The sequence below is a fragment of the Spodoptera frugiperda genome, chromosome 19, assembly GCF_023101765.2.
Source record: "Spodoptera frugiperda isolate SF20-4 chromosome 19, AGI-APGP_CSIRO_Sfru_2.0, whole genome shotgun sequence".
Taxonomy (NCBI): domain Eukaryota; kingdom Metazoa; phylum Arthropoda; class Insecta; order Lepidoptera; family Noctuidae; genus Spodoptera; species Spodoptera frugiperda.
In genome coordinates, this window is record NC_064230.1 from 3747994 (window position 1) to 3773784 (window position 25791).

The following is a 25791-nucleotide window of genomic DNA, read 5'->3' on the forward strand; positions in this document are numbered from 1 at the left end:
ATATACATTGTTGTATTCTTTTATGAATTACCAGCTGAAAAATAGATCCTTTATAATAATTATGAATCATACTTACTTTGTATTATCAGTATATGTTAATAGCTTGGAACATAAAACATAACTATATAAAAACCTCCCGTTTAAGACTACCGCTCCTAATGTATGAGGCTTTTTTTAAGAAGGGAAAATCATCCAATGACTTCTCCCGCCTTGGGCGAGGCGAGAGATAGAGAGTCTTACTGACTGAAAACCACTCCGTTCCTACTCCTGCTTTCCGAGCGGGAGCCTCGGTAAACCCGCTAGGTAGTCCGCAGCTCCATATCAGGCATCTGCCCTACTGGGCCCCATGTGTGGTGGTCTGATGGCTCTTTGAGGCGCACGCGGAACGCGATGTACCGAACGCAAGTGTCTGGTTCTGGTCGTGTGGCATGCTACCCTTGCTCACCGTCCTTAGACTCATGCATGAGGCTGCGGGTTCGAAACCTACCATCGGCAATTACCAAAGTGACCAATTACGAATATAATTTCTAATTTTAAGTTTGAAATCGCCAACCCGCATTGAGCAAATGTGCTTAACACATTCGTGGACAGTACTATCTCACAAGTTGCAGCTACTAAGACACTACTTTTTTCGTACATTGCCCGCAGGCGTAGTTTCACCTAATGTAAAAATGTAAAATAATGTAGTGACAGTACAAAAGTCGTAATTATACCTGTGGTGACAGTACAACATGCCGTTCTTTACAATTGTATGAAAAATCAGTCGTCGTGAGGCGTACTGATTTTATGGAACTAAAAACTGATACGTCGACAGGCGTACTGTTGTATCACTTTAGGCTATCTAGACGCCTGTGGACGTTACTGTCCACCAACGTGTTAAGGTTAATTTACTATGTCTCACGATAGTTATTATAAAAAAGCAGTTTTATACATATAACAATTTTCAAACAATAGGTGATTACGACCCTTTACGAAAACCCCCTTATCGTAGATCTCCCCTCCTTTTGTCTATGAATCAGAAATAGAGTGGTAGCTATAAATAGTTCGCAAAATTCCCTACATTACGTGTATTTTAAAAATGGCCGACACGCACTTTTGACGTCATAAGTTACGCTGTGACGTCAAATTGTTTAGTATTCGTATTATACATATGTTTATTAGTATGTAGATATAGTGTGAGTACGCTTCACTACATAGTACAAAACAAAGTCGCTTTCTCTGTCCCTATGTCCCTTTGTATGCTTAAATCTTTAAAACTACGCAACGGATTTTGATGCAGTTTTTAATAGATAGAGTGATTCAAGAGGAAGGTTTATATGTATAATACATGCATAATATATCACCATTGCGCCCATGCGAAGTTGGGGCGGGTGGCTAGTTCTTTATACACTACAGTGAATTAAATAACATAACTGTTATCATCATTTTCAACAGCCACTGGCCACTGTTGACCGAAAGCACCCGAAAGCCTCTTCTCATACGGATAAGGTTTGAGCATTAATCACCACGCTTGCTCAATGCGGGTTGGCGATTTCTAACTTATAATTGGTAGTTCGTTAACCCCCAAAAGGCCGGCAACGCACTTATAACGCCTCTAGTGTTTCATGGGCGGCAGCGATTGCTTACCATCAGATGATCCGTTTGCTCGTTTACCGGCTTATACCATAAAAAACATAAGTTTTAAAATACGTAATCACACCTTCATTCATCGATTTGTCAATGTGATAAACATTATAGGTATTATATTTCTTTCCTTAACGGACGGATTAGTCACAGTCTAATACATCAAATACTAATAGCAGAGAAAGGTTTTAACTTCATATTCCTATAATTATATTTTAAAAATGCATTTTTGTTATTTTCACCTAATTTAGAGACAGTCTTAATGTTGTTTTTCCACCAGAGATGTGCTATGTAGCTGTGCTACGAAGATTTTATAACTAAGCTGTGAATCTATGTGGCCGTTTCCACTGGAACTAAGTTGTTCGAGGAAGATGCGCCGCTTGAGTATCGAATATGCGATGTATCAATAGTAACAAAGCCATCTGTAGGACGCATCTTCCCACATAAAAGACATAGCTTAGCTGAATCCGTTTCCAACAGTGCCAAGCTATGTGTAGTGTGTACCCATTAATATGATTGGTGGAAGCCAAACGCATCCACAGCAACATAGCATAGCACATCTCTGGTGGAAAATAATCCTAATAAAGATATTAGCTTGTTAATTAGCTAATTATTACACAGGTGTAAGTTATCTTCAGGTGGTCGACCATTCCAGCGACATGATAACAACCACACAGTGGATTACTGATATTTAGTTCCTAAGGCATTTAATACGGATATTAGGTACCTAAATAGTTTTCACCGTTTGGCTAACGTCTCGCCTGGTGGTAAGTGAAGATGCGGCCTACGATGAAACACGCCTACCTATGAGCAACACGATCACTCAGGACTTGAAGATACTCAGGTTGTATTTTGTAGGAAACACAGACTCCGGCAAAGAATTCCACTCCCTAGCAGTTCGCATAAGGAAGCTTGAAGCGAAGTGCTTCGTGCGAGTAGGTGGGATATCCACCATGAAGCGGTGACGCCTCGCCGATTGTCTTGTGGTTCGATGATGGAAAGGACTAGGGGGAATCAAGTTGTGCAATTCCCCCGCACACTCACCGAAATGTATCCGGTGAAGAACGGATAGGCTTGCAACTTTGCGCCTGTGTTCGTGGCTTTGAAGCCGGGCCTTCACACACTTTAGGAAATAAAGGCTCCGGTAAAGAGTTATTATTAGGAAACTTGCAGTGAAATGCTTGGGGCAAATGGATGGAATATCTACCACATTCATGACAGCCCTCAGTTAAACATTGAACTACAAAATATAGGTCTTTACAAGTAGTAAATGTGACTACTGAACAATATTCAATTTCTATATTGGGCAAAGTGTTTTTGGGGTTTTAAATCTACTGTAGGGCTACTATCCGGTTTTCGAATGCGAAGTTTCATTTAATCTTCGGCCGTAGGTTTTATTGATTTACTTATGAAATTACTTAAAAATAACGTTTTATTTTTAATATCAAATTAAAACCTTATCTTAATTTCATTCGTTAATTTTTGTTCACAAAGGCTCGCAATAAATGTAAGTAGTACGAAATTTGCGAAGTTTCTGACGAAACTTTGTTTTTCGTTGAATTAAAGTAGGCCCCCTGATAGTAAGTAATCAGAGTCGACCACTTTTTCCACCGGCTTCTTGTAATAACACAAGTAATGAAAAATTCAATGTAAAAGACGGCTATATAGGGTATAGGTACAAAACACTGCCTATATCGTGAAACAAAACTGGTTCTCATGTGCTTATTATTTTACTCCCATAATCATTAACGAAGAAAGTTAAATTTCAGCCGCGATACAATCAGCTCAACCACACACCACGGCAGTATCGATCAAGATTACACAGAACATGGAAAAACTGAGTTTATCGTGGATTAAGAAAGGTTTTATAACACGCAAATGGTTTCTTTGTGAGCTTTTATGTCGTGGGTTTTATTCCAAAAGGCTTAAGTAGGTAGAATACTCTTTTTTGGGATAGGCCGACCAACTAAGTGTGGGAGAGCTTCGGCGGGAATGAGCCTGTTCTACTATGGAAGCCCGACGTGAAACATCTAAAGTAAACACGTTTTTGCTATTCAGTGCAGAGTGAAGCCTTTAATTATTTAAAAAAAAATATTACAACGCTTGTACCATAGACAAGTAAACTTACACTGTTCTATAAATCTATAGCCAATTACAACTCACATTTAATATACTAGATGGCGGTAGTAGTTACATTTTGATACACAATCATATGCATTATCAACACCCCCACTTATCAAAATAAACTAAATATTACAATGTGCAAACTTAACATCTAATTTAACATCTTTAGAATACCCAATGATTCCATAAATTTGTAGTGTTTAACAGAACCCAGGCCCTTTGTCAACAAATCTGCTGGCATCTCATTTGTAGACAAATAAGTGATTTCTACTTTTCCACTTTTGACAGTTTCTCTTACAAAATGATGTTTAACATCAATATGTTTTGTCCTGTTGTGACATTGATGATTAGAAGCCATCCGCAATGCACTTTGATTATCACAATACAATCTAATTGTTAACAAAGATCCAGTTAGTTCACACAATAGTTCTCTAAGATATACTGCTTCCCTACAAGCTTCCGAGAGTGCAACATATTCGGCTTCAGTGCTTGACAGAGCAGTAACTCTCTGCTTTCTACTTTGCCATGAGACGGCTGAGCCTGACATAACAAAACAAAATCCAGTGTATGATTTTCTATCTAGGCTATCACTTGCCCAATCGGCATCAACAAAACCTTGTAAACTTTCTCCTTGACTACTGAACTTTAAACAATACATTTTAGTTTTCTTTAGGTATTTAAGAACTCTTTTAGCATAGTTCCAATGTTCAACACTGTAGCAAGTATTAAATTGACTTAAATAACTAACAGAGTAGGTGATATCTGGTCTTGTCATGACTGCCAGATACATAAGACAACCTAAGAGTTTTTGATAACTAAGTCCTATTGTACATTTTTCTGCTTTTGGTACATTCAATTTATTCTCAATGGGTGTATCAGTTGTTTTACAATCAGTCATATGAAATTTTAACAATAATTCTTCTATGTACTGCTGCTGATCTACAGTTATCACATAGTTATTACTATCCTTCTTAACACTTATATTCATACCTAGATAACGCTTAACTTCACCCAAGTCTTTAATTTCAAATTCAGATTTTAAAATACATTTTAACTTCTCAGTCTCAACTTTACTATCAGAAAATATAAGAAAGTCATCAACATAAACTGCTAATATAATTTTTACATCTTTACACATCTTTGTAAATAAACATGGCTCTTGTGTACAGTTTTTGTAATTATTTTTACATAAAACATCCCTAATTCTCTCATACCAAGCTAAGGCGGATTGTTTTAATCCATATACTGCCTTTTTGAGTTTAAGTACTTTCCCTGACATTTCTGATACAAAGCCTTCAGGTGCACACATATAAATGTCCTCTTTCAAATTACTATTTAGATAAGCAGTCTTAACATCTAATTGAGTAATGTCCAGTCCTAATTTAACACTTATAGCGAACAATAATCTTAATGTTGAGTGCCGCACCACTGGTGAAAAGGTTTCACTATAGTCCAGTCCATATTTTTGGGTAAAACCCTTAGCGACTAATCGCGCACGATATTGCACTTCACTATCACTATTGACCTTTCTCTTTAACACCCACCGACACTGCACAATTGTAGCTCCTTTTGGAGGATCGATGAGCTCGAACACTTCATTCTTTCTGAACGATTCTATCTCCTCATCCATTGCCTTCCGCCATTGCTCACTTTCAGGACTTCTTAGAGCTTCTGTCACCGTCAGTTCTGTCTCCTCCATAGCCAACAAGCCCGTCTGATTGTACCTTGCTGGTTTACGTATCACCCTCTTTGGTCTATCGTTGATGTGTTCTGGTGATTCAACTGGGCTGCTATTTGATGATGAGTATTCAGGAACATAAGTCTCATCAGCTTCATAGAATGTTATCTGGGATGAGTCACTGTCATGGTTTTCTTCAGTATCTAGTTCTGATCGTTCTAGGCATCCCTCCCCCACTGAACGATCATTTCCTACAGGAACAGTTGAGCCTTCTTCTATACACCATGTTGTTTCATCAGTGGTGGACATTCCTGATTCAATTACCACTACATCTCGACTTGTAGTAACCACCTTCTTGACAGGATCATATACCCGGTAGCCCTTTACATGTTCTGAATAACCAACAAGAATGTGTTGCTGAGCTTTCTTGTCCCACTTGGTTCTTCTTTCCTTGGGAACATGTACCATAACTGGACTGCCGAAGATCCTTATATGGCTCAAGATTGGTTTTCTTCCATGCCACATCTCATATGGTGTCTTGTCATGGAGGCCAGACGCTATTGATCTATTTTTTAAGTACACTGCAGTGGACACTGCCTCTGCCCAAAAGTTTTTATGTAACTTTGCGTCAAACAACATGCATCTTGCTTTTTCAACAATTGTTCTGTTGTTTCTCTCTGACATACCATTTTGTTCTGGTGTGTATGGGTTGGTTTTCTGGTGTATGATGCCAAATGTTTTCAAAAATCCCTCCATTTCCTTCGAACAAAACTCTCCACCATTGTCCGTCCGTAATATTTTAATATTGACATTTTTCTGGTTCTCCACCATGGATTTGAATTCTCTGAAGTATTTGTAAACCTCATTTTTCTCTTTCATGAAGTAGACGAATGACATGCGACTGTAATCGTCCACAAAAAGGAGGAAGTATTTCGACAATCCGATAGATTTAGTCTCCATTGGCCCACATACATCAGCATGCACAATTTCCAGCACCATTGTAGCTCTTGTGCCTGTGGGGAACGGTAGTCGGGATTGTTTGCCCTCACAACAAACCGCACAGTTTGATTTTGTCACTTCATAAGAGTCTTTATACTCAACACCTTCCACAGCACCATTCTTCATTTTGATTAAGTCTTTTGTGTTTATGTGACCTAACCTCCTGTGCCATAACAAAGCGTTATCTCTGGCAATCAAACATTTTGTCACTGGTGTTTTACATAAATCTAGTTTATAGACACCATCAATGAGGTTAGCAACAGCCACTAATTCATTATTTGCATTGTGAATTAAACACTGACTATCGGAGAAAGTAACACTGTTGTTGTTTTTTATCATTTGGCTCACTGATAATAAATTTGTAGTGAGGCTTGGTACACACAGAACCTCTTTAATTGTAATGTCATAACCTTGCTGTGTTGATATTTCTATACTGCCTTTGCACACTACCTGAAGTTTCTCATTATTAGCAATCATAATTTCTGAGCATGTCTTTGGACTTGATACATCCTGTAACCAACTTTGGACAGCAGTCATGTGAACACTGGCTCCTGAGTCCACGTACCACTCGTCTTTACTGTATCTAGCACTCAAGAATACAGCACTAAATGCATTAGACGACTTATTTCTGCTTGATTTTTCTAACATTGGACAATGATTGCGATAATGACCAGTATTTTTGCATTTGTAGCAGGTTATATTACTTTTATTTGCCACTTTGTCGTTTGAGTTTGATTTCCGACCGTTTCCGCTTTGATCGGTGTTGCCAGCTCTGGGTTTTGATTTCGCCCATTTTGAGGCAAACGCCGCTTCATTTTTCTGCGTTTCTTTCGCGGTCACTCCCATCAATTCTAACGGCTCTGAATCTAGTAATTTTGTCTTAATAACGTCAGCCGTAATCGCAATACCCGAATGTTCAATAGCCATGATCATAGGTGTGAATTTATCCGGTAATCCTGCTAGCATTAACGATCCAATCCATTGATCTGTAATTTCGAAACCGGTTCCACATAACCTTTGCGATGTCTCCACAATTTGAGTCACGTATGTGGTCATATCTTCACAATTTTCCCGTCGTATTGAAATCAAGTGACGTAATAACGAAATCTTCCTCGAAAATCCTGAGTCGTCAAACAGAGATTTGAGTTTATCCCACAACTCCTTCGAAGTTTTCGTCGTCTTGATATGCACGTACAAAGTCGGATCGATGGTTAAGCATATTTTGGCCCGAGCCTTCAAATCATCTTCGGGTTTAATGTCTTTTCCTACCACCGGCTTTACACAATGTAGCATGCCTTCCAACACGAGCACATTTTCAACTGCAAATGTCCACTCATCAAAGTTTTCCCGGCCTTTTAATTTAGGCACACTGGCTAAATAGTTCGTTGACATCTTGCACAGCACAATCGTGATCAAAAAACTAACTTTTATTACTATACTTTTATGAAACGTTTAAGCCCATAACCTCTAAAGTAAACACGTTTTTGCTATTCAGTGCAGAGTGAAGCTTTTAATTATTTAAAAAAATATTACAACGCTTGTACCATAGACAAGTAAACTTACACTGTTCTATAAATCTATAGCCAATTACAACTCACATTTAATATACTAGATGGCGGTAGTAGTTACATTTTGATACACAATCATATGCATTATCAACAAAACAACGCTTGCGTTGTGTGAGTGAGGTTACCGGAGGCACAATTACCACCCTTCCCAATCTTCACAAACCCTGATTCCCCAACAACCCTTAAATTCCTAACCGGCAACGCACTTGTAAGTTCTCTGGTGTTTCGGGTGTCCATGGGCGCCGGCGATCGCTGACCATCAGGTGATCAAACGGTCAAAATCAAAATCACCTGATGGTCAGCGATCGCCGCCGCCTACACGTTTACACGTTTACCATAAAATAAAACGAACAGACGGATTAGACGATAAGCAATCGCCACTGTTCATGGACACCCTCAACACTAGAGGCGAGCATTGCTGGTCTTTTGGGAGTTAGGGATATGGGGATTTTTTAGATTTAATTTAAAATAATTACTTTCACTTTGACTTTGCCATACTTTGTCAATTAAGTGAGTCAAACTTAATAAGTTTTATATTTTGTTCCAACGATAAAACCCAGCTATATTATATAGCGAATGTATTATCACAGGATGAGTAACTGTTTTGATAATATACCTAGATTAATCACGATGACTAGGAAAGATAACACAAGTAGCCTTTCTATCGAATAATATGCAAAATTTATAGAATTTCTTCAACAAAAACTGTAACAAATTGATCGGTTAAGCAATAAATCAAATGTAATACGTCTATCAATAAGGAAATTGCGTGTTTCTTAGTTGAGGAAATGAATTTCTTTATAATTTAGTAAAGTAGGTCATTGTATTTTGTTGGTGGACGTGTAGCGCCATCTATTAGGTTAGTTTGGAAGTTTTGGGTTGTGTGTTTCTTCTACTCCACACTAGATGACGAGACTAGAGAATTGAAAATGGGTCATCATTGTAATAAATTTTAATTTCAATTTTTTTCAACAAAATTAAATTAATAATATTGTATGTTTATTCTTATATAAATTTAACGTATGAAACTTTTTCGAAGAATCTAAAGCAACTGAATCTCTAAACTAGTTAGTAACGAAACGTAAATATTATCAAAGAAATGTCATTGTCAAAATCTTTGACGCTGTCAATGAAACAAACGCATTGTTGTGTTGATATTGAGAGGTTAGAAATTACAATCACGTATTTTACTATAAATAAATAACCATGGCAGCGGATCCTCTGGATGAACTACTACAATTCTTAAAGCCTGAGGCTCGTATCGACTTAAGACACATTGCTTTGGACCACTTAGTGGGACTATCTGGCACGGAAGAAGGAATAACAACTTTGTTATCCCACGACAAAATAATACAAAGCATTATCAATTTAACCGACGATAAAATAGAAGAAGTGGCTAAAAACGCGCTACTAATACTGGTGAACATCACAGCGAACCCTAGAGGCGTTATAGAGCTCCTAAAATACAAATCAGATGGAAACAAAAACATCGTCAAATTGTGTATAGGTTATGTTTTGAATCCGGAGAAAAAGGATGCAGACGCGGCTGCAATGATACTTTCCAACATTACTAGAGTCGAAACGGAACTAGAAAGTATTCTAGACGCATTCCTACCACATTTGAACGACATATTAAACGCTTACGTGAACATAAACTTCAACAAAAAAGGTTCTAATCTAAACTTCATTGGGCCAATGATTTCTAACCTATCCTGCTGCCACAGTATAAGAAAATGGCTAACAGAAGAAAACCCACACATTCCATTGATAAAACTTCTTCCGTTCTGCAGTTATGAGCTCTCAAATATACGAAGAGGTGGAGCGATGGGTACAATAAGAAATTTATCCTTCGACCCTGAGTTTCATGACTTTCTACTCAGCAATGACTTGGAACTACTTACATATCTGTTAAACCCAATAATGGGAGGCGAAGAATACATTGATGAGGAGATGGACACGTTACCGATATCGCTACAGTACTTACCGAAAGAAAAACAACGGGAGAATGATATAGATATCCGGAAAATGATTCTGGAGACTCTTAATAAGTTTTGTATGAGAAGGAAAGGACGGGAGTTCTTAAGAGACAACGGAGTTTACTACGTGTTACGGGAGTATCACAAATGGGAGACAGATCCTAAAGTAAGACTTGCTTGTGAGAACGTAGTTGATATTTTGATACAAAAGGAGGATGAGGTCGGTGCTGAGGACTTATCAGCGGTCGAAGTGCCCGATGACATGAAGGAGAAGTTTGAGAAGATGGACGAGGATTATATACAGGAGAAATAAATGTTTATTTATATATGTTATCTTGTGGTTTTATTATCACCAAAGTACTTATTAAGACTGCATGGTTGACGTGGTGGCTGGGCTACTGGCTTCCGCGCAGTCGTCTAATTCCTATAGGGAACAACTCTATTTTGGGTGTTTAGTTTTTTCCTCCCCAATCCTCAATTCCCCAACCCCTTAAACGCCGATATAGCACTTGTAACATTTCTGGTGTTTTGGGTGTCCATGGGCGGCGGCGACTGCTTACCATCAGATGATCTGTATGCTCATTTACCGACTTATACCATAAAAAGATCTGCTTCTCTTGCAAGTCTCCTCCTGGGGACTTGTAAGAGGTATATCCAAATAGGGTATAACAAAAAAACAAAACTCTTTATTCTATTTATTTATTTGAGTATAGACATTTATTTTACAATTTTATAGACACACATACATTCATTATGTCAACGGATAGATTACATTACATTATATATTCCTAACACATAGTTTTAGAAAGCTACCTCTGCCCGATCAATTCCTTTTAGGTTTTACAAAACCTCGAGATTTCACAATAAGCTCAATTATAAACTCAATGTCTTAAAATTAAAATTAATCCAAATATTAGACCTACAAAAACAAGTTTTATTGATTGATTTTTATTAATAATTTCGTCAAATTTTGCATATTAGTATTTACCATCGAAACCTACTCAAATCTTTAATAGATTTGAAACTTTAAAGATGTTGTTATAAAGTTATTTATCTCTTGACAAAGTATAGATAGATTTGAATAGGTTTGCTTGAATCGAATGGATCCCAACCCCGATTACTGATCTATAATAGAACACCCACATACTAATCGCCCTATAAAAAAATTGTAACATCCGAAATGCCCTTTAAGATTGGACAATAGCATCAAAAATTTAAGTCGAAAGACTTATATAATCCTAAATACAAATTTCAAAAATTTTTCAACCTTTATCTTTCCTATCCTTATTCCAACTAAGTTGGAGCCAATATCACATTCATTGTTGCATCCATTTGCCAATTTTTTTAAAGTTAAAACAATGTAGAATGTTTATATTACGTAAATTAAGACATTACTTACGTTTTTATATATTTTAATAGCTTTAAAACGTTGTTAGGTGACAACCTACTACTTATAAGTTGTATTGTCACGTTTTTTCAACCCTGAAGGGGTAGAGAGTAACCACTCACTAACTGCATAGAAGATGCAGATAGGCATTACTCCTATTTTCGATAAACATGAATATAATCGATGCTTATAAGACATCCCAAGCTCAGCTTCACATACAAACGGCGTTACTAACCACAAAATTCTATATCACATACCGCCTTACTCAGCCATTCGAGTCGGTTCATATCTGACGTAAAATACGTCGAGCGTATCATCGGTCGTACTGACGTATCATCGGTTGAGTGTGAACGGTCAATTGTTTTTCTATACATTTGTCTGTTCTGGCGTTACGCGACCGATGATACGCGACGCATGTTCCGTCAGATATGAACCGACAATTAATGCTTACTTAAAAAAGTCCTTAGCGATTGTTTTCGATACTAAGGAATAGTTTAAGTAATCATTAAATGTCTCTGAGTGTAGCTCTTACTCAAACAATTTCGAAAATCCTTTTAGCACCGTCATACATTTCATTAAAATCACAATTTTATTTTTTTAAATCAATTTTTTTTCAAAAATTTCTCGTTCTTGATCGGGCAGGGTTTGCTAAAGACATTGTATATACCACTTACATGAGTATACACTGGGGATGGTATGTTTTGATCACATTTACACCCCTAAGGGGATTAAGGGGGGATTAGAAATCCCCTATTTAAAAATACAAAATAGTATAATAATTTTCGCTTTTTATGCGAGTCCCATAGTCCCATGTAAAAGCGGGTAGGCCAATATACCTACAAAAAACTATATTTTTAAAGTTTTTCATAATGGAGGGTAGTTTTCGTAGAAAATTCACGTTTTTTAACAAAAGGTGTAAGTTAGAAGCTACGACCGACAAATTTTTAATTAAACTTAACCCGGTTTATTTTGACATATTTAAAAATACATCTCTTTCAGTTAATAGTATCAGTACCATAGTATGAGTTTACTTTACGTTTAAAGTAATCGAAATGAGAGCGCGTTTGCCACTGATTGGCCGGCTCGAATAAACCAACCAATCAGAGCACTTGACGCTCTCTCGGTTCTTTAAAAGCAAACTCATACTAAAGGCACGGGCTATGAAAAATATGATTAGAAAAGAAATAAACTACCTCCCATTTCGCAATTTTTGGGACCATTTAAAGACTCACATATTTATATTGGGATGACCATCCCCTACCCAAAATATTGGGTTAAATTTAAAAAAAGACCTATGACTTAGCATAGTTTTTATCATACTAAAAAAAAAATACGTTTTCCAAAATAGCTTATCTTGAACATTACGCTTTTTATTCGTTACAGGGATAAGTAGATATACTATGTTATGGATTATTTTAAGGTAACTATCAGTACCAATAGTACGAGTTAGTTTTGCGTTTAAAGTCATCGAAATGAGAGCGCGTTCGGCGCTCTGATTGGCCGGCTCGAATAAACCAACCAATCAGAGCGCCAAGCGAACGTAAAACAAACTCATACTAAGAATACAGAATCCTATAGTTTTTAATCTTTAATCACTCCTCTGCTTATACCTTTACGAATAAAAGGCGTAATATTCATGCCAGTCTCAGAATTTCATTGATCACATCCCGAGTATTTTTGGCAATATCAAATTTATCACTTGACTAAACTCAGGAATCGAATCCGAGATTCGATAATCGATAATCGCTTTGCGCGAATAGACATTAGACATAGACAAAATTTTATTGTTTTACATGTCATTTTTATAGAGCTTTGGTCACACTGTATTAAAAAAAATTGAGTTTAAACTTTAAAATGTCATTCAGATTTGTCATAATGATATTTGGTTTGAAAATTGCAGATTCCAGGTTATAAGAATCGTTAAAATATGACCTGGGAATCGAATCTACACACAACATTAATCTTACACTAAATTTTTATATTCGTAGACGCCATATACATAAATGACTAGGCCATACTAAATAATCGTTTACGAAAGAACAAATCTACCTTTGAAAGATCAAAATTTTCAAAATTACACTTTGTAATCCCTACAACTAAGTAAATATTTGAGCGACACCTGATATGAAAGTACCGGATATCCACACGCATCACATAAAAAATAAAAATACCAAAAAACGGTAACATTGGATTGTGAACACAACGACAGCGTAGCCAAAAGCGCTCGGAGCGACATCTGCGTTAAAAAAATCTTTGAAAGACAAGAAAATAAAATAATTTACATCGTTTAGATGTGAAAAAAATTACAAAAAGAGATTAGAAATCAACTTAAAACCCTATTTTGTTGAGTTTTAGGTCGAATTTCTAACTTTAATAGTTAAATTTTTAACAGCAGAGTAATTGTCGAGTACTTTTCATACAATGTCGTTGTTAGATATATAAAACAAAATATACATTACTGTATATATTATAGCCTACTCCAAAGGCTTGTACTGGGTGGTGAACTGAGCTCGAGCCTTCTTGCGCTCAGAAGCAGTAGCGCCCTTAATCTTCTGGATAACATGGGGCTTCTTCGAAGGATCCGGCACGAAGCTTGTCTGGGCATCCTGATTGTCAAAGATAAATTATTACAACTTTTCAATACGTTACCGTATTGAAAACTGGGGTGAATAGAAACTCAGGGGGTGAATAGAACAAATTTTTTTATTAGGATTATTAATTTGTTTTCACGTTTTTGGTTTTAATAGAGCATTTTTGGTTTTAATAATGAATTAATAAAAAATATTAAAATGGTGTAAACAGTTCTAAATTACGAGAAAACACAACAAAATGTTGTTCCTATTCACCCCTGATTTGTTTCTATTCACCCCGTTTTACGGTACAATAAAATATATAAAAATAATCACACTCTCATTCACAAAATTTGATGAACTACTTAATTTTCGATTTTTTCTAGCTAAATTTCTAGAAATAAGTGTGTTATTTGACGTAAAAATCTGATGACGTCATAACAGAGTATTTCATACAAAGTTCATAGAAAATATCGTTTTTGACGTTTCGAAAAAAGTATTGAATTTGACTAGTGGGACACTAGCCTATTAGTATACAAAAAAATATAGTTTACTAGCTCCTTCCGACAGCTTTGCATACCGGGGCTGTGAGGTAAAAAGTAGCCTATTCGTTATTCTAGACCCCAATCTACCCCTGTTCCGAATTTCATCCCGATCCCTTCAGCCGTTTTGACGTAATTGAGTAACCAACATACACACAAACTCACAAACTTCCGCATTTATTATATTAGTAAGATGTTAAAAGTTATTAATGTGCTCTAAATGAACTTTGATTGATATTCATATGAAAGTAGTTTTGGAAAAAAATGCAATCCGCCATTTTATATTTACAATCATAAGGGATGTATTATATTATATTGTCATCAAGATTAAGAGGAAGGGATTTTTTCGGATTTTTCAAAAATTGCTCAGTAGTAGCACGGAATCTAAAATTGTGCCCAGTATATGGCAATAGGCTCACCCCCTATTACATGGGACTTATAACACAAATAGTGAAAAGTGGGTGTACACTGTATAGCGGCATTACGTGCCGTAATGTGCACCTCTGCCTACCACTTCGGGGATAAAAGGCGTGATGGGATTTATATTTTGACTGCACGGTTGGCGCGGTGGCTGGGCAACTGGCTGCCATGCAACGTGTAGCGGGTTCGATTCCCGCACGGAGCAACTCTTTGTGTGATCCACAAATTGTTGTTTCGGGTCTGGGTGTCATGTGTATGTGAACTTGTATGTTTGTAAACGCACCCACGACACAGGAGAAAATCCATTAGGATTTTCTCCTGTTTCGTGGGTGCCCCACATTAGTGGGGCAATGTTTTTTTTAAAAAAAGAAGAAAGATAGATATCTTACGTTCTCCCAATCATCGCTGCTCTCCGGAGCAGGCAGCTGTACGACAGGGACTACCGGCCGGTGGTCGTTGTCCGTCACATACACCTGGGTGTCCAACATTCCGCGCTTGGGGCATATCGCGACGTGATGCTAGAGAAAAAAATATAATATATATACAATGTGATAGGGGTGGGACTTCTAACCCGTTAAGGCTGAGTACTACATCTAATTTTATCGACAAAAAAATAATAATATGGGGGGTTGAACCCCTAATTGAAAATATTGAAAAATAGTGATTTTTTCGGTAAAAATAATTCACAAATGATTTTTTTTCTCACCAAAACATTATCAAACTTATGAAAAAAGTAATGAATTAGTGAGCCAAGGTTATTAGCTACCGTTTGTCCGTGTTTTTTTTTTGTTTCTACGACGCATACAACCTTTGATATCAAAAAAAGTAAAAATAATATTAAAATAGCCATAATTTTTAGAGGGAGGGGATTCTACCCCTTCGCCTCCCGACTTTTGTCGATAAAATTAGATGTAGTACTCAGCCTTAACGGGTTAGAAGTCTCACCCCTATCACATTGTATAAAAACTTTATAAAAACAAACAATGCTTTTACAAAGCATTTATTGCAAGTGTAGGTAATCATCATCATCATCATCAACAAATAAGTGTGGGAGAGCCATGCTTCGGCACGAATGGGCCGGCTCAACCGGAATGATACCACGGCCGGAGGCTCGAAAAGCAGGAGTAGGAACGGGGTGGTTTTTAGTCAGTAAGGGCCGAAACACATAACCGCGTTGCGGCGCCGCGCCGCTAAAATCAGCGGTTTGCGTTGCGATGTTGCGGCGTCGCGAAAAAGAGCATTTTATTGTCGTACGGTAGGGTAACCAGTTCCTCGTGATTTTTTTATTGGGGATAGACGTGTCTCTGCCATGGACAATCGTGAGAAACTTATTGCTTATTTGTTATTAAAAATACATTACTTTGTTTTAAATAAACGACATTTTAAAACTGCTTCCGGGTTTACTGACACGTGTTATTTGCTAGAGTGATAGAAACAAACTAAATCATTGTCAACAAGTATGACATCATAACGCTGGAACTAGCGCCACGCTGCGGTGCTGCGCCGCTACAATCGGCAGTGCCGCTACTGCCAATTCTCGCGGCGCGCAACGCGGTTATGTGTTTCGGCCCTAAGAGTCTGACACTCCCTCTCGCCTCGCCCAAGGCGGGAGAACCCACTGAATGACATGCCCCCTCAAAAAAAAAAGTGGGGCAACGTTTTTTTTTTTAAATAATATGCGTCTGACACTCCCTCGCACCTCGCCCAAGGAGGGAGAAGCCATTAGATGACCCCCCCCCCCCGCACCCCTGAAAAAAGGGGTGGCGCAATTTTTTTTTTAATTTAAATAAAGACAAAAAATATAGTCATCTACCCTATTAAGTATACTTACATCTAATTCAACTTCGTCTACTACATGGGTGACATCGAACGGACAAGTCGTCTTGCCACTCTTAACGTGTTGCCTACTACACTTGTTGAGGTGCACGTGCATCCTGTACTGTTCAACCTGATGTGCAGGGTTGTAGGGGCAGGTGACCAAATCGTGGGGTTGGGGATCCATTGTAGATCTGTAAAGGGAATCTCATTAAAATCTGTGCAGCCGTTTCGGAGTTAAGACTTGATAGACACTGAGTTGGATTAACCTTAACAACTGAACTGTCCCTATACAATACAGTTTACCACTACCACAAGTCACCCGACTTTTGGAAGAGCCATGCTTCGGCACGAATGGGCCGGCCCGACCGGAGTGATACCACGGCTTCACCGAAAACCGACGTGAAACAACGCTTGCGTTGTGTGAGTGAGGTTACCGAAGGCCCAGTTTCCTCTTTCCTAATCTTCCCAATCCCCGATTCCTCAACAACCCTTAAATTCCTAACCCCCAAAAGGCCGGCAACGCACTTGTAACGCCTCTGGTGTTTCAAGTGTTCATGGACGGCGGCGATTGCTTACCATCAGGTGACCGGCGTGTTCCATAAAAAAAATATGTTCTAGTGTTTATCTGTTTACTTTGAGTTAAATCCCAAGATCAGTTCAGTTTCCAACAGGAAATCAAAATCAAAGGCAAAGTCAAATAATTTATTCCAATTAAAGGCCCGCATCGTTCGCATCGCACGCAACGGATTTTAGTTTGTCTTGTATAGAAACTCATACAACTGCGTCCACTGATCCGCATCGTACGGACCGCATCATCGGCAATGCCTACATGCGTTGCGTACCGATGACGTCATACGGAATGCGTACAATGCGGGCCTGTGGACGCTTACTTTAAACCATATACTGAGGTACTTTTGAAACGTCAACCAATAAGTAATAGTCTGTCAGTCTGTCCGTCATTGAGGCCAAGTGCTCATTCCAAAGTAGCTTCGAATGAAGAAGAATGAGCAAGAAACGTTCATTCGTTACTCTTATATAAAATATAATATATGTGGAAAGAATAGATGGGATAGTCAATATGCTAAGTATATTAATTTCATACGACTACATAACTACATTAAAAAAATACCATCGGGAACTTTCGGTGTTGTATTCAGAATCTTTAAATATTTATTAATTTATGCGTAAAGAGTAGCCAATTCAAAATAATGATTTAAAAATGCAGAAATTGTGATAACCGGCCTCTAAAATCCAATGGAAAGTCAAATCATTTATTCCTCAGTAGTGCAATTGGTTTGTACCGGACTATTCAATTGAATAAATAAAAATAAACCATATATGTAGGTACTTTTGAAACTTCTACAAAGAAATAAACAATAGTCTGTCAGTCTGCCCATCAGTGAAGCTAGGTGTTCATTCCAAAATGTAGTGTCGAAAGGAGAAGAACGAGCAAGAAACTCCAAAAAATGTGACATTTAATATTTGTACCCTAATTTATATTTAGTAAGTAGACATGACAATGAAAAGTCAAATTTTTATTTATAAGTGGGTATAACTAAAATAAAGAAACAGATTTGTTTTAAAACTTTTCAAGAAATCTCTCGATTTTTTTAATTGTCCGAGCTCCGATCGAAATGGTTTGCTTGCATAATTTTATCATATGTAATATTGTAAATTAAAAAGTAAACCTAAAACATAAATGTCCGTCAGTGAAGCTAGGTGCTCGTACCGAAGTGTATGAATGGAGAAGAACGAGCAAGAAACTCCAAAAAAATGTGACATTTAATATGTGTACCATAATTTTTATTATGTAAGTAGACATGACCAAAAAAAAGTCTAATTTTATTATAAGTGGGTATAACTAAAAGTAAGAAACAGATTTGATTTAAAAATTTTAATGATTTCTCTCGATATTTTTAATTGTCCGAAGTCCGATCAAAATGGTTTGCTTGCATAATATTATAAATTACATAGTAAACCTAAAACATAATTTTTAATCAGTTTAAGTTTAAGTTTCATTTTAAATAATCATCTACATATGTAGGTAGGTACCCACGGAAAAAAAATTAACATTGAATAGTTGGATCTTAGAAATTTCCATATCCCCGGAGACAAGTCATAATGCTATGTAGTAAAAGAGGTCACCATAGCCATCAAATACTTGTCTATGGCCACTACATGCAAAGAGGTTGAGTTAGAAGGAATAAAGCTTAGAACACACATGAAATTTAAAAACACCTACCCCTTAGTTTAAAATCACAAAATCTATTGAAGGTATTTTTAAAGGAATATTGCAAAAAATATTGTACAGTTTTTCGGAAAATTGGCAATGGATGATCATTTGGCATTAAGGTTTAATATCGCAGCTAAAGAGAAAACGTCGCAATGTGGACCGCGCAAGTCGACCCGAGGGTATAAATAGGGGCGCGATGCCGTCCCACTCCATTTTCCCGTCAGCTACGTAGTTGTAAGGTATTATTCACTTCCACGATTACTCCGACCACTGTTATTCTAATATCGATTCAATACTTACAGGCGCGACGAAGACAAGATGGGAAACGACGGTGATTTATCACAATTTAAGGAGCTTTACGACGTCCTGCAGTGTAATAACTGGCTATTGATCGAATGCAGGCATACTGCAATGACGCTGCGCGGCCTGCGCGGTGCGCGAAAACTTAAATCTAGACCTCCGAAACGCATGCGTCAACAAATCAATAATTTCAGGTACCTACGCCCAAGGTCATCAAATATATCGCCTTTATCACAAAGAAATACTGTTTTTTTCATGTTTCCACCTCATTAAAACTGCTTACTTTGTCCATTTAATGCTGAGCCCGAATAAATTTCTACCCGCCAATGCGAACATTTTCTATCGCCCGGCAACTTTCGTAAAAACTAAGTATAAATAACTAAAAGGTCTTACTTACGTGGTAATTCTTTCTTCGCAACACTTAAAAGTAGTATATAATTATAGTTTGAAATCAAACTACACGCGAAATTAATATAATATACTAATATGCACTCTCGTCGAGTTTCGTCAATCAATAAAACTGTAAAACCTATGTCTGACACTTTGCTATTTATACGTCATTCAAAACTGAACGAAATGAAACGTCATTTGATTTAGTGTTGCCGGTCTGATAGCGATTAATAGTTTAATCGATTTTTAGGACCTGATAAAATCAATCGTACGCTAATATTTTAATTCGTAAATCTTTTTATTCTTTGCTTTATTTGGTTTTGTACATTCAATATTTATTTCTGCTAGAATATGTTTAAACAACCAATACTAAGACTTCGTTGGAAATTTTATTAAAAATCATGGAAACTGCTGAACCGATTTTAATGAAACTTGTCACGCAATATATTCCGGGTATATGTATTTTTGAATACCGGAATTGATGATGTACGTAATTCGATAGAATATGTGCTAGGCAATGTGGCTTCAAGAGCATAGAGTTAATAAAATAATGGCCGTAAGAGATGAATAAAAACAAAACCTGCATTTCTAAAATCAAAATTAAAATCAAAAGAATTTAAATAATCACATTCTTTGGCTCCTATTGATCGTAGCATGATGTTTTGTTTTCTATAGCCTTCGAGAATTGAATTATCCCACTCATAAATATTTATTTAACTCAAACCAGTAGTTTCGAAGATTAGCGCGTTCAAACAAACAAACAAATGAACAAACAAACTAGATAGTTTTATGTATCAAATATAGATTTGATTTAAAGAATAGATTACAGGCATGAAATACTTAATGAAAATGGGAACAGTATTATGTTCGTTATTAAAACAGTCACGAACATAATGGCAAACGACTCATAAATATTAAGCGCCTTTTGACATAAATCATTTGCAAGGTAACCCCTGCCGAGTATTGTGTAAATGCAAGTGGGGAGCAATTCGTAAAATCAGTCATTTGGCAAGCAGCTACGAATTGATTTAGTACAGAGACAATAACCATTGGTTGGCACCGGTCCAGACCAATAGTTACAGAAGGTATGGCTTCGGCTTTAAAACCTATTTTTTTCAACGTTGATAAGTATGCGTTTGGCCAACCAACCCGCTATCTGCCAGAACGGCGAAGCGAAGATGTGGCCGAAAAAAGAGTACACAGTAACTATACTAAATTTTTTATAAGTATATTTTTTTCTCCTTACAATAGGAACTGTCTATGTACTGACTCAATATTTATTTTCTTAGCTGCTAACCAATTATATCAGGCCTGACTGTATGTTAGAACGAACCGATATGTATGAAACCGAATAGCCTATATACTCTGCTATATACCAAGCAACCAGTGAACCATGCGAAAAGTCATTTGTTTGAGTGAGTGAGTTTGAATGTTTTGATTTATCATGCGCCTCGTTGGGCACGTTTCATCTAGTTTGGTTGAATGGTCACAAGTGGGATTGATGAGAAAAGGGTTTTCGGGATTGATTTTTCGATTAGGCAAGTGAGTTTGGGAGATTATGATCTGGAATTGTGTTATTTTAATGACGATAGGCTCTCATAGCATAAAATTATGGTAGAAGTGGGGATTACATATTGTACACTTCTAATAATATAAAAAAGGTAGAAGTGGGGATTAAATATCGTTTTTCGACATACGTCTTTTATGTGCTGAACCTATCCTCACCCTTTTAACGTTATGCATTTTAATTTACTTCAAATAATTTAGTCTACCATTTCTGGTGTAGGTATCATTAAATAAATTACGATAAAACATAGATTAGACAGTTTGAATTCTACAATACGCATTTTATATAAAGTTATTTATATCAATACAAACTCTTTAGGCTATTAGAACTATTTTAACAATTACTAGATTTATATCGATTAGAATCGAATACATTTACATTGCTTACAATAAGATTTATTGCACCTGCATCCCTAAGGTGAATGAGTCAATGAACTATAGAACGAATGAACTATTTCTGATGAATGAATGTATAATTTTCAAATCCAAATCGCTCCACAGTGGCGCTAAATAAAATAAGCATAATTTTAATGCAAAAGAATTTATAAATAACTTCAATTTTTGAGCTAAAATTAGCAGAAATATGGCTTAAAAACAGCTTAATTCGATTGTTTAAGAATATGTCCATATTTCTAGGCACGAACTTTTCAATAAACGATACTTTTGTTTAATAGAGCTTTTTACAAAATAATATTCACGATGATAAGTGTAAATAATTATAGCTTTTCAAAAAATAAAAATATCTGCAAGAATGGGGATGACTAATTTTTATTTTAATGTCCGTCTTGTAGATTACTTTACAATATTAGACACGTAGGTATGTTTCATTTTCTTACGGATACAAATATGTACTTCTCAAGATATCTACCTATATCGATTTGAAATATTGCGTAACTTCACATCTAGGTTCATTTTATACGTAGAAATTACGTATTTGCTCCCTTCTAACTTTCACGCGTTTTATCTAAGTATTGTTATCTTATTTAGATTTAGATTTCAGCCATGATCGTCCCACTGCAGGGCAAAGGCCTCCCTACCCTATTGTTATCTTATATGACAAAATAAAAACATACGTGTCTAATATTTTTTCATTACTAAAAGATAGTCCGTCAGGTACTAGATAGATTTTGAATTTTCATACCCTGTCATCATCCTTTTTAAACCACATTACAGTTGTGTAAAACTCATAAAAAAAGAACTATCCACGAATTAAAATAACAGTCTTTGAAATAAGTTTTATATCTACCGACTAACTGATTTTTTTTATGTCGCCTTACATTATTTTCAACTTAATATCGACTGTAAACGCACCGGTTTTTAATTTTAATTAGATATTTAATCTAAAATATAAATGGGTAGGTACCTATAAGAATGGGAGAATTTTATTTTTATTAAGTTAATGATTAGGTACTAACTATCGTACTCAGAGTCATTTAACCCAGTCCTTAGCAATTGTTTTCGATACAAAATTGTTAATAAGAAATAATTTAAGTAGGTAACAATTCATTGTACTTTTATTGCCAGGTAGCTGATGAACTACCTTAAAATCCCGTTGAAATCGGTCCAGCAATTTCAGAGGTCATAAAAAAATCAACAGACAGACAAAAATTCTAAAAACACTTTATCTTGGTGTATTCAGATTATGCTTGCAGTATAAACCGGTTATTTCAATATTAAAAACATACATTCCAATTTTATTTATTAGTCAGTATGAGGGTATCGGACTCGAAAAGCAGGAGTAGGAACGGGGTGGTTTTTAATCAGTAAGAGTCTGACACTCCCTCACGCCTCGCCCAAGGCGGGAGAAGTCATTGGATGATTTTGCCCCCTTAAAAAAATAGCTGAATCCGTTTCTACCAGTGCTAAGCTATGTGTACCAATGAATATGATTGGTAGAAGTCGAACGCATCCACAGCAACGTAGCATAGCACATCTCTGGAGAAAAAGCATCATTTAAGTTTATAATAAAACAAAAATATTTATTGGAATGTACTTGGCATTTATTTCAAAGAGTTTACATCATATAGTTAAAAACTTACGACACTATAAAAATACCTTACAAAAATCACAATTTTGGTAAAATAAGCAAAAATTGTACTTCGAGTACCTACTAACTAAGTACAAATACAAAATATCTTTTATTTTAAATGTAAATCATCAAAAACTTAAAAAAAATACAGTTTTTATATGTTTTAGGGTGATTTTTCAAAAAACCTTTTATTTTAATTTTTATTACACATTGTACGCCGGTGACCGACGTTAGCGGAGGATTTGCCTTCAACAGTTTTCTATTGACAGTCAAAGACAATAAGCATCGTGGTAGCTTATTATCATCCTTATTTTTGTTGGATTGGCAGTGTCACAGCTTAATTTAAACCAAATTTTGTGTTTCAAACGCAAAAATTGTTAACTTTTGGTTGAGGATAATGACGCCGTTAACTTTTTGTGTTTTTTATTTTGGAAAATCACCCTTTAACCGCCTTAAAAATAAGACATGGCGATCAAAATAAAGCATTTAAAATATGTAGGTACTTCGAGTACCCAAAAAAAACAGCATCAAAATTATCACAAATACCGAGAATGTTTTAAACATCATTACATAAGTAAATCTTAGGCTTCCAATGACTATAAATGTACTTAAATACTAAACCTATATAAGTTCTTAAACTGACATGGTCACTAGTAATATCATTAGAACTTAACAACTTCACTGTTCCTATACAATACCTACAATTTACCACTACCCCACGTATTCTTTTTTGATCTGATACCAGATACAAAAAACCGGCCAAGTGCGAGTCGAACTCGCCCATGAAGGGTTTCGTAACAGCAAGTATATACATAATATAAAAGTTATAAAATAACTTGGTTTTACATAGTGTTTGTATGAACGACAAACTTATATATGCTGTTTTTGAAAATGTTTTATTTCTTAAAAACGAAAAATTAAGTATTTTTGCGATACGTTCATGTAATTATAATTATAACTCCACACTCCTGTGACTCTTTGAACTTATTCCAAAAGTTCTCTGTCAGTCCTATGTGACTCATTGAACAGTTAAGTTCTTAAAACGGGATATTTACCATGTTTACTAGTCTAGAACTCCGATTTGATTCGTGATCATGGCGCTTGCAACAGTGCCGAAATATCGGAAACTCATCGACATAAATAAACATGGTAAATATCCCGTCTCAAGTTCTAATAATGGTTTACAAGTGGCTCTCTTTACCCTTCAGCTTATAATGATAATGATAAGTTCTAATGATACTAAACTTATGTTATAAAACTACTCTCATATAATATCATCACGCGTTTTAATCCCCTAAGGGGTAGGCAGAAATGTACACATTAAATGTAACACCTAATTCTCGCCAATGGGATCTACCGCTAGTGTGAACCTCTTGTTTTTCGTCCAATAAGGAATTAGTTAATGTCACAGCATTGGACGTTTAATGTAGGAAAGCTGCTGTGATTGGTCAAAAGACCTGTTCCTGCATTTGCGCCCTTTAGTGAGCGAAAAAACAGTTACTCACATAATTCACACATACAATAGGGTAGGTGACTAATTTTTATTTTAATGTTCCATCTTGTAGATTATTTTAATACATTAGACACGTATTTTTTATTTTCATACGTAAACAAATGCTTTCGACGATATTTATATTGGTTTCAAATATCGCGTCATGACGTCACTGCTATGTTTTATCTGCACCTATGTTTTACACTTAAAAATGACTTAGCTTCCATCACATTCATACATCTGATGGTATACAGAAACTACAGAGCGCCACCTACTACGCTCCTTACATACTTCTTTAGCTTCCATCACATTTATACATCTGATGGTATACAGAAACTACAGAGCGCCACCTACTACGCTCCTTACATACTTCTTTAGCTTATATCTAAACTCCTACATAAAATACAAAAATAGCACACGTTTTTGTGCTTTAAAAAAATGAGATTTATCACTCAAATTGAGCTGATTGACTGAGCAATTAAAGAGAGCAAGAATCTTCTCGAAAAATCCTTTTTTTCAGTACATTTTATTCTTTATCCAGTAACCTTAGTATGACTTTGCTTGCGTTCGGCGCTCTGATTGGTTGGCTTATGTGAGTCGGCCAATCAGAGCGCCGAATACGCTCTCGTTTGTATAACTTTAAACGTAAAACAAACTCATAATAATGTTACTGATATTACCTATGTTATTAGTTGTGTGTTTGTAAGAAATAAATCCATAGAATACAATAGCTGCTTTCTATCAAAGAAATATGGAGCCCATTCTTTTTAGATATGCCATCAAAAAAATCGGAATAGAACAAAATATTCGGCAATAGTTGTCTTTAACGCGACGTCTTGCGTGAGCGATCTAGAAGCGAACGCGAAGCGGTGCGGTTACACACGATTTTTTTTATAAGAACGTTGCCCCACAATAGTATTTTCTCCTGTGTCGTGGGTGCGTTTACAAACATACAAGTTCACATACACATGACACCCAGATCCGAAACTACAATTTGTGGATCACACAAAGAGTTGATCCGTGCGGGAATCGAACCCGCTACACGTTGCACGGCAGCCAGTTGCCCAGCCACCGCG

General features: G+C 36.3%; 2 protein-coding genes across 3 annotated transcripts; one reads left to right on the forward strand and one right to left on the reverse strand.

Annotated features, from left to right (window-relative positions):
- The first annotated feature begins 9107 nt into the window (after positions 1–9107).
- LOC118280976 (protein HGH1 homolog) lies at positions 9108–10301 on the forward strand. Its single transcript, XM_035601396.2, has one exon. The coding sequence runs from the start codon at positions 9199–9201 to the stop codon at positions 10279–10281; it is 1083 nt and encodes a 360-aa protein (XP_035457289.1). The 5' UTR covers positions 9108–9198; the 3' UTR covers positions 10282–10301.
- Positions 10302–10651: 350 nt separating this feature from the next.
- LOC118280920 (gametocyte-specific factor 1) lies at positions 10652–19804 on the reverse strand. Of its 2 annotated transcripts, none has more exons than XM_035601317.2 (4): positions 19636–19804; positions 16719–16896; positions 15277–15405; positions 10652–13961 (listed from the first exon to the last, which is right to left on the reverse strand). In XM_035601317.2, the coding sequence occupies exons 2-4, from the start codon at positions 16887–16889 to the stop codon at positions 13830–13832; spliced, it is 432 nt and encodes a 143-aa protein (XP_035457210.1). In that variant the 5' UTR covers positions 16890–16896; positions 19636–19804; the 3' UTR covers positions 10652–13829. The 2 variants fall into 2 exon arrangements, with proteins under 2 accessions (XP_035457210.1, XP_035457211.1); XM_035601318.2 differs by lacking the exon at positions 19636–19804 and adding an exon at positions 19239–19445.
- Positions 19805–25791: the final 5987 nt, after the last annotated feature.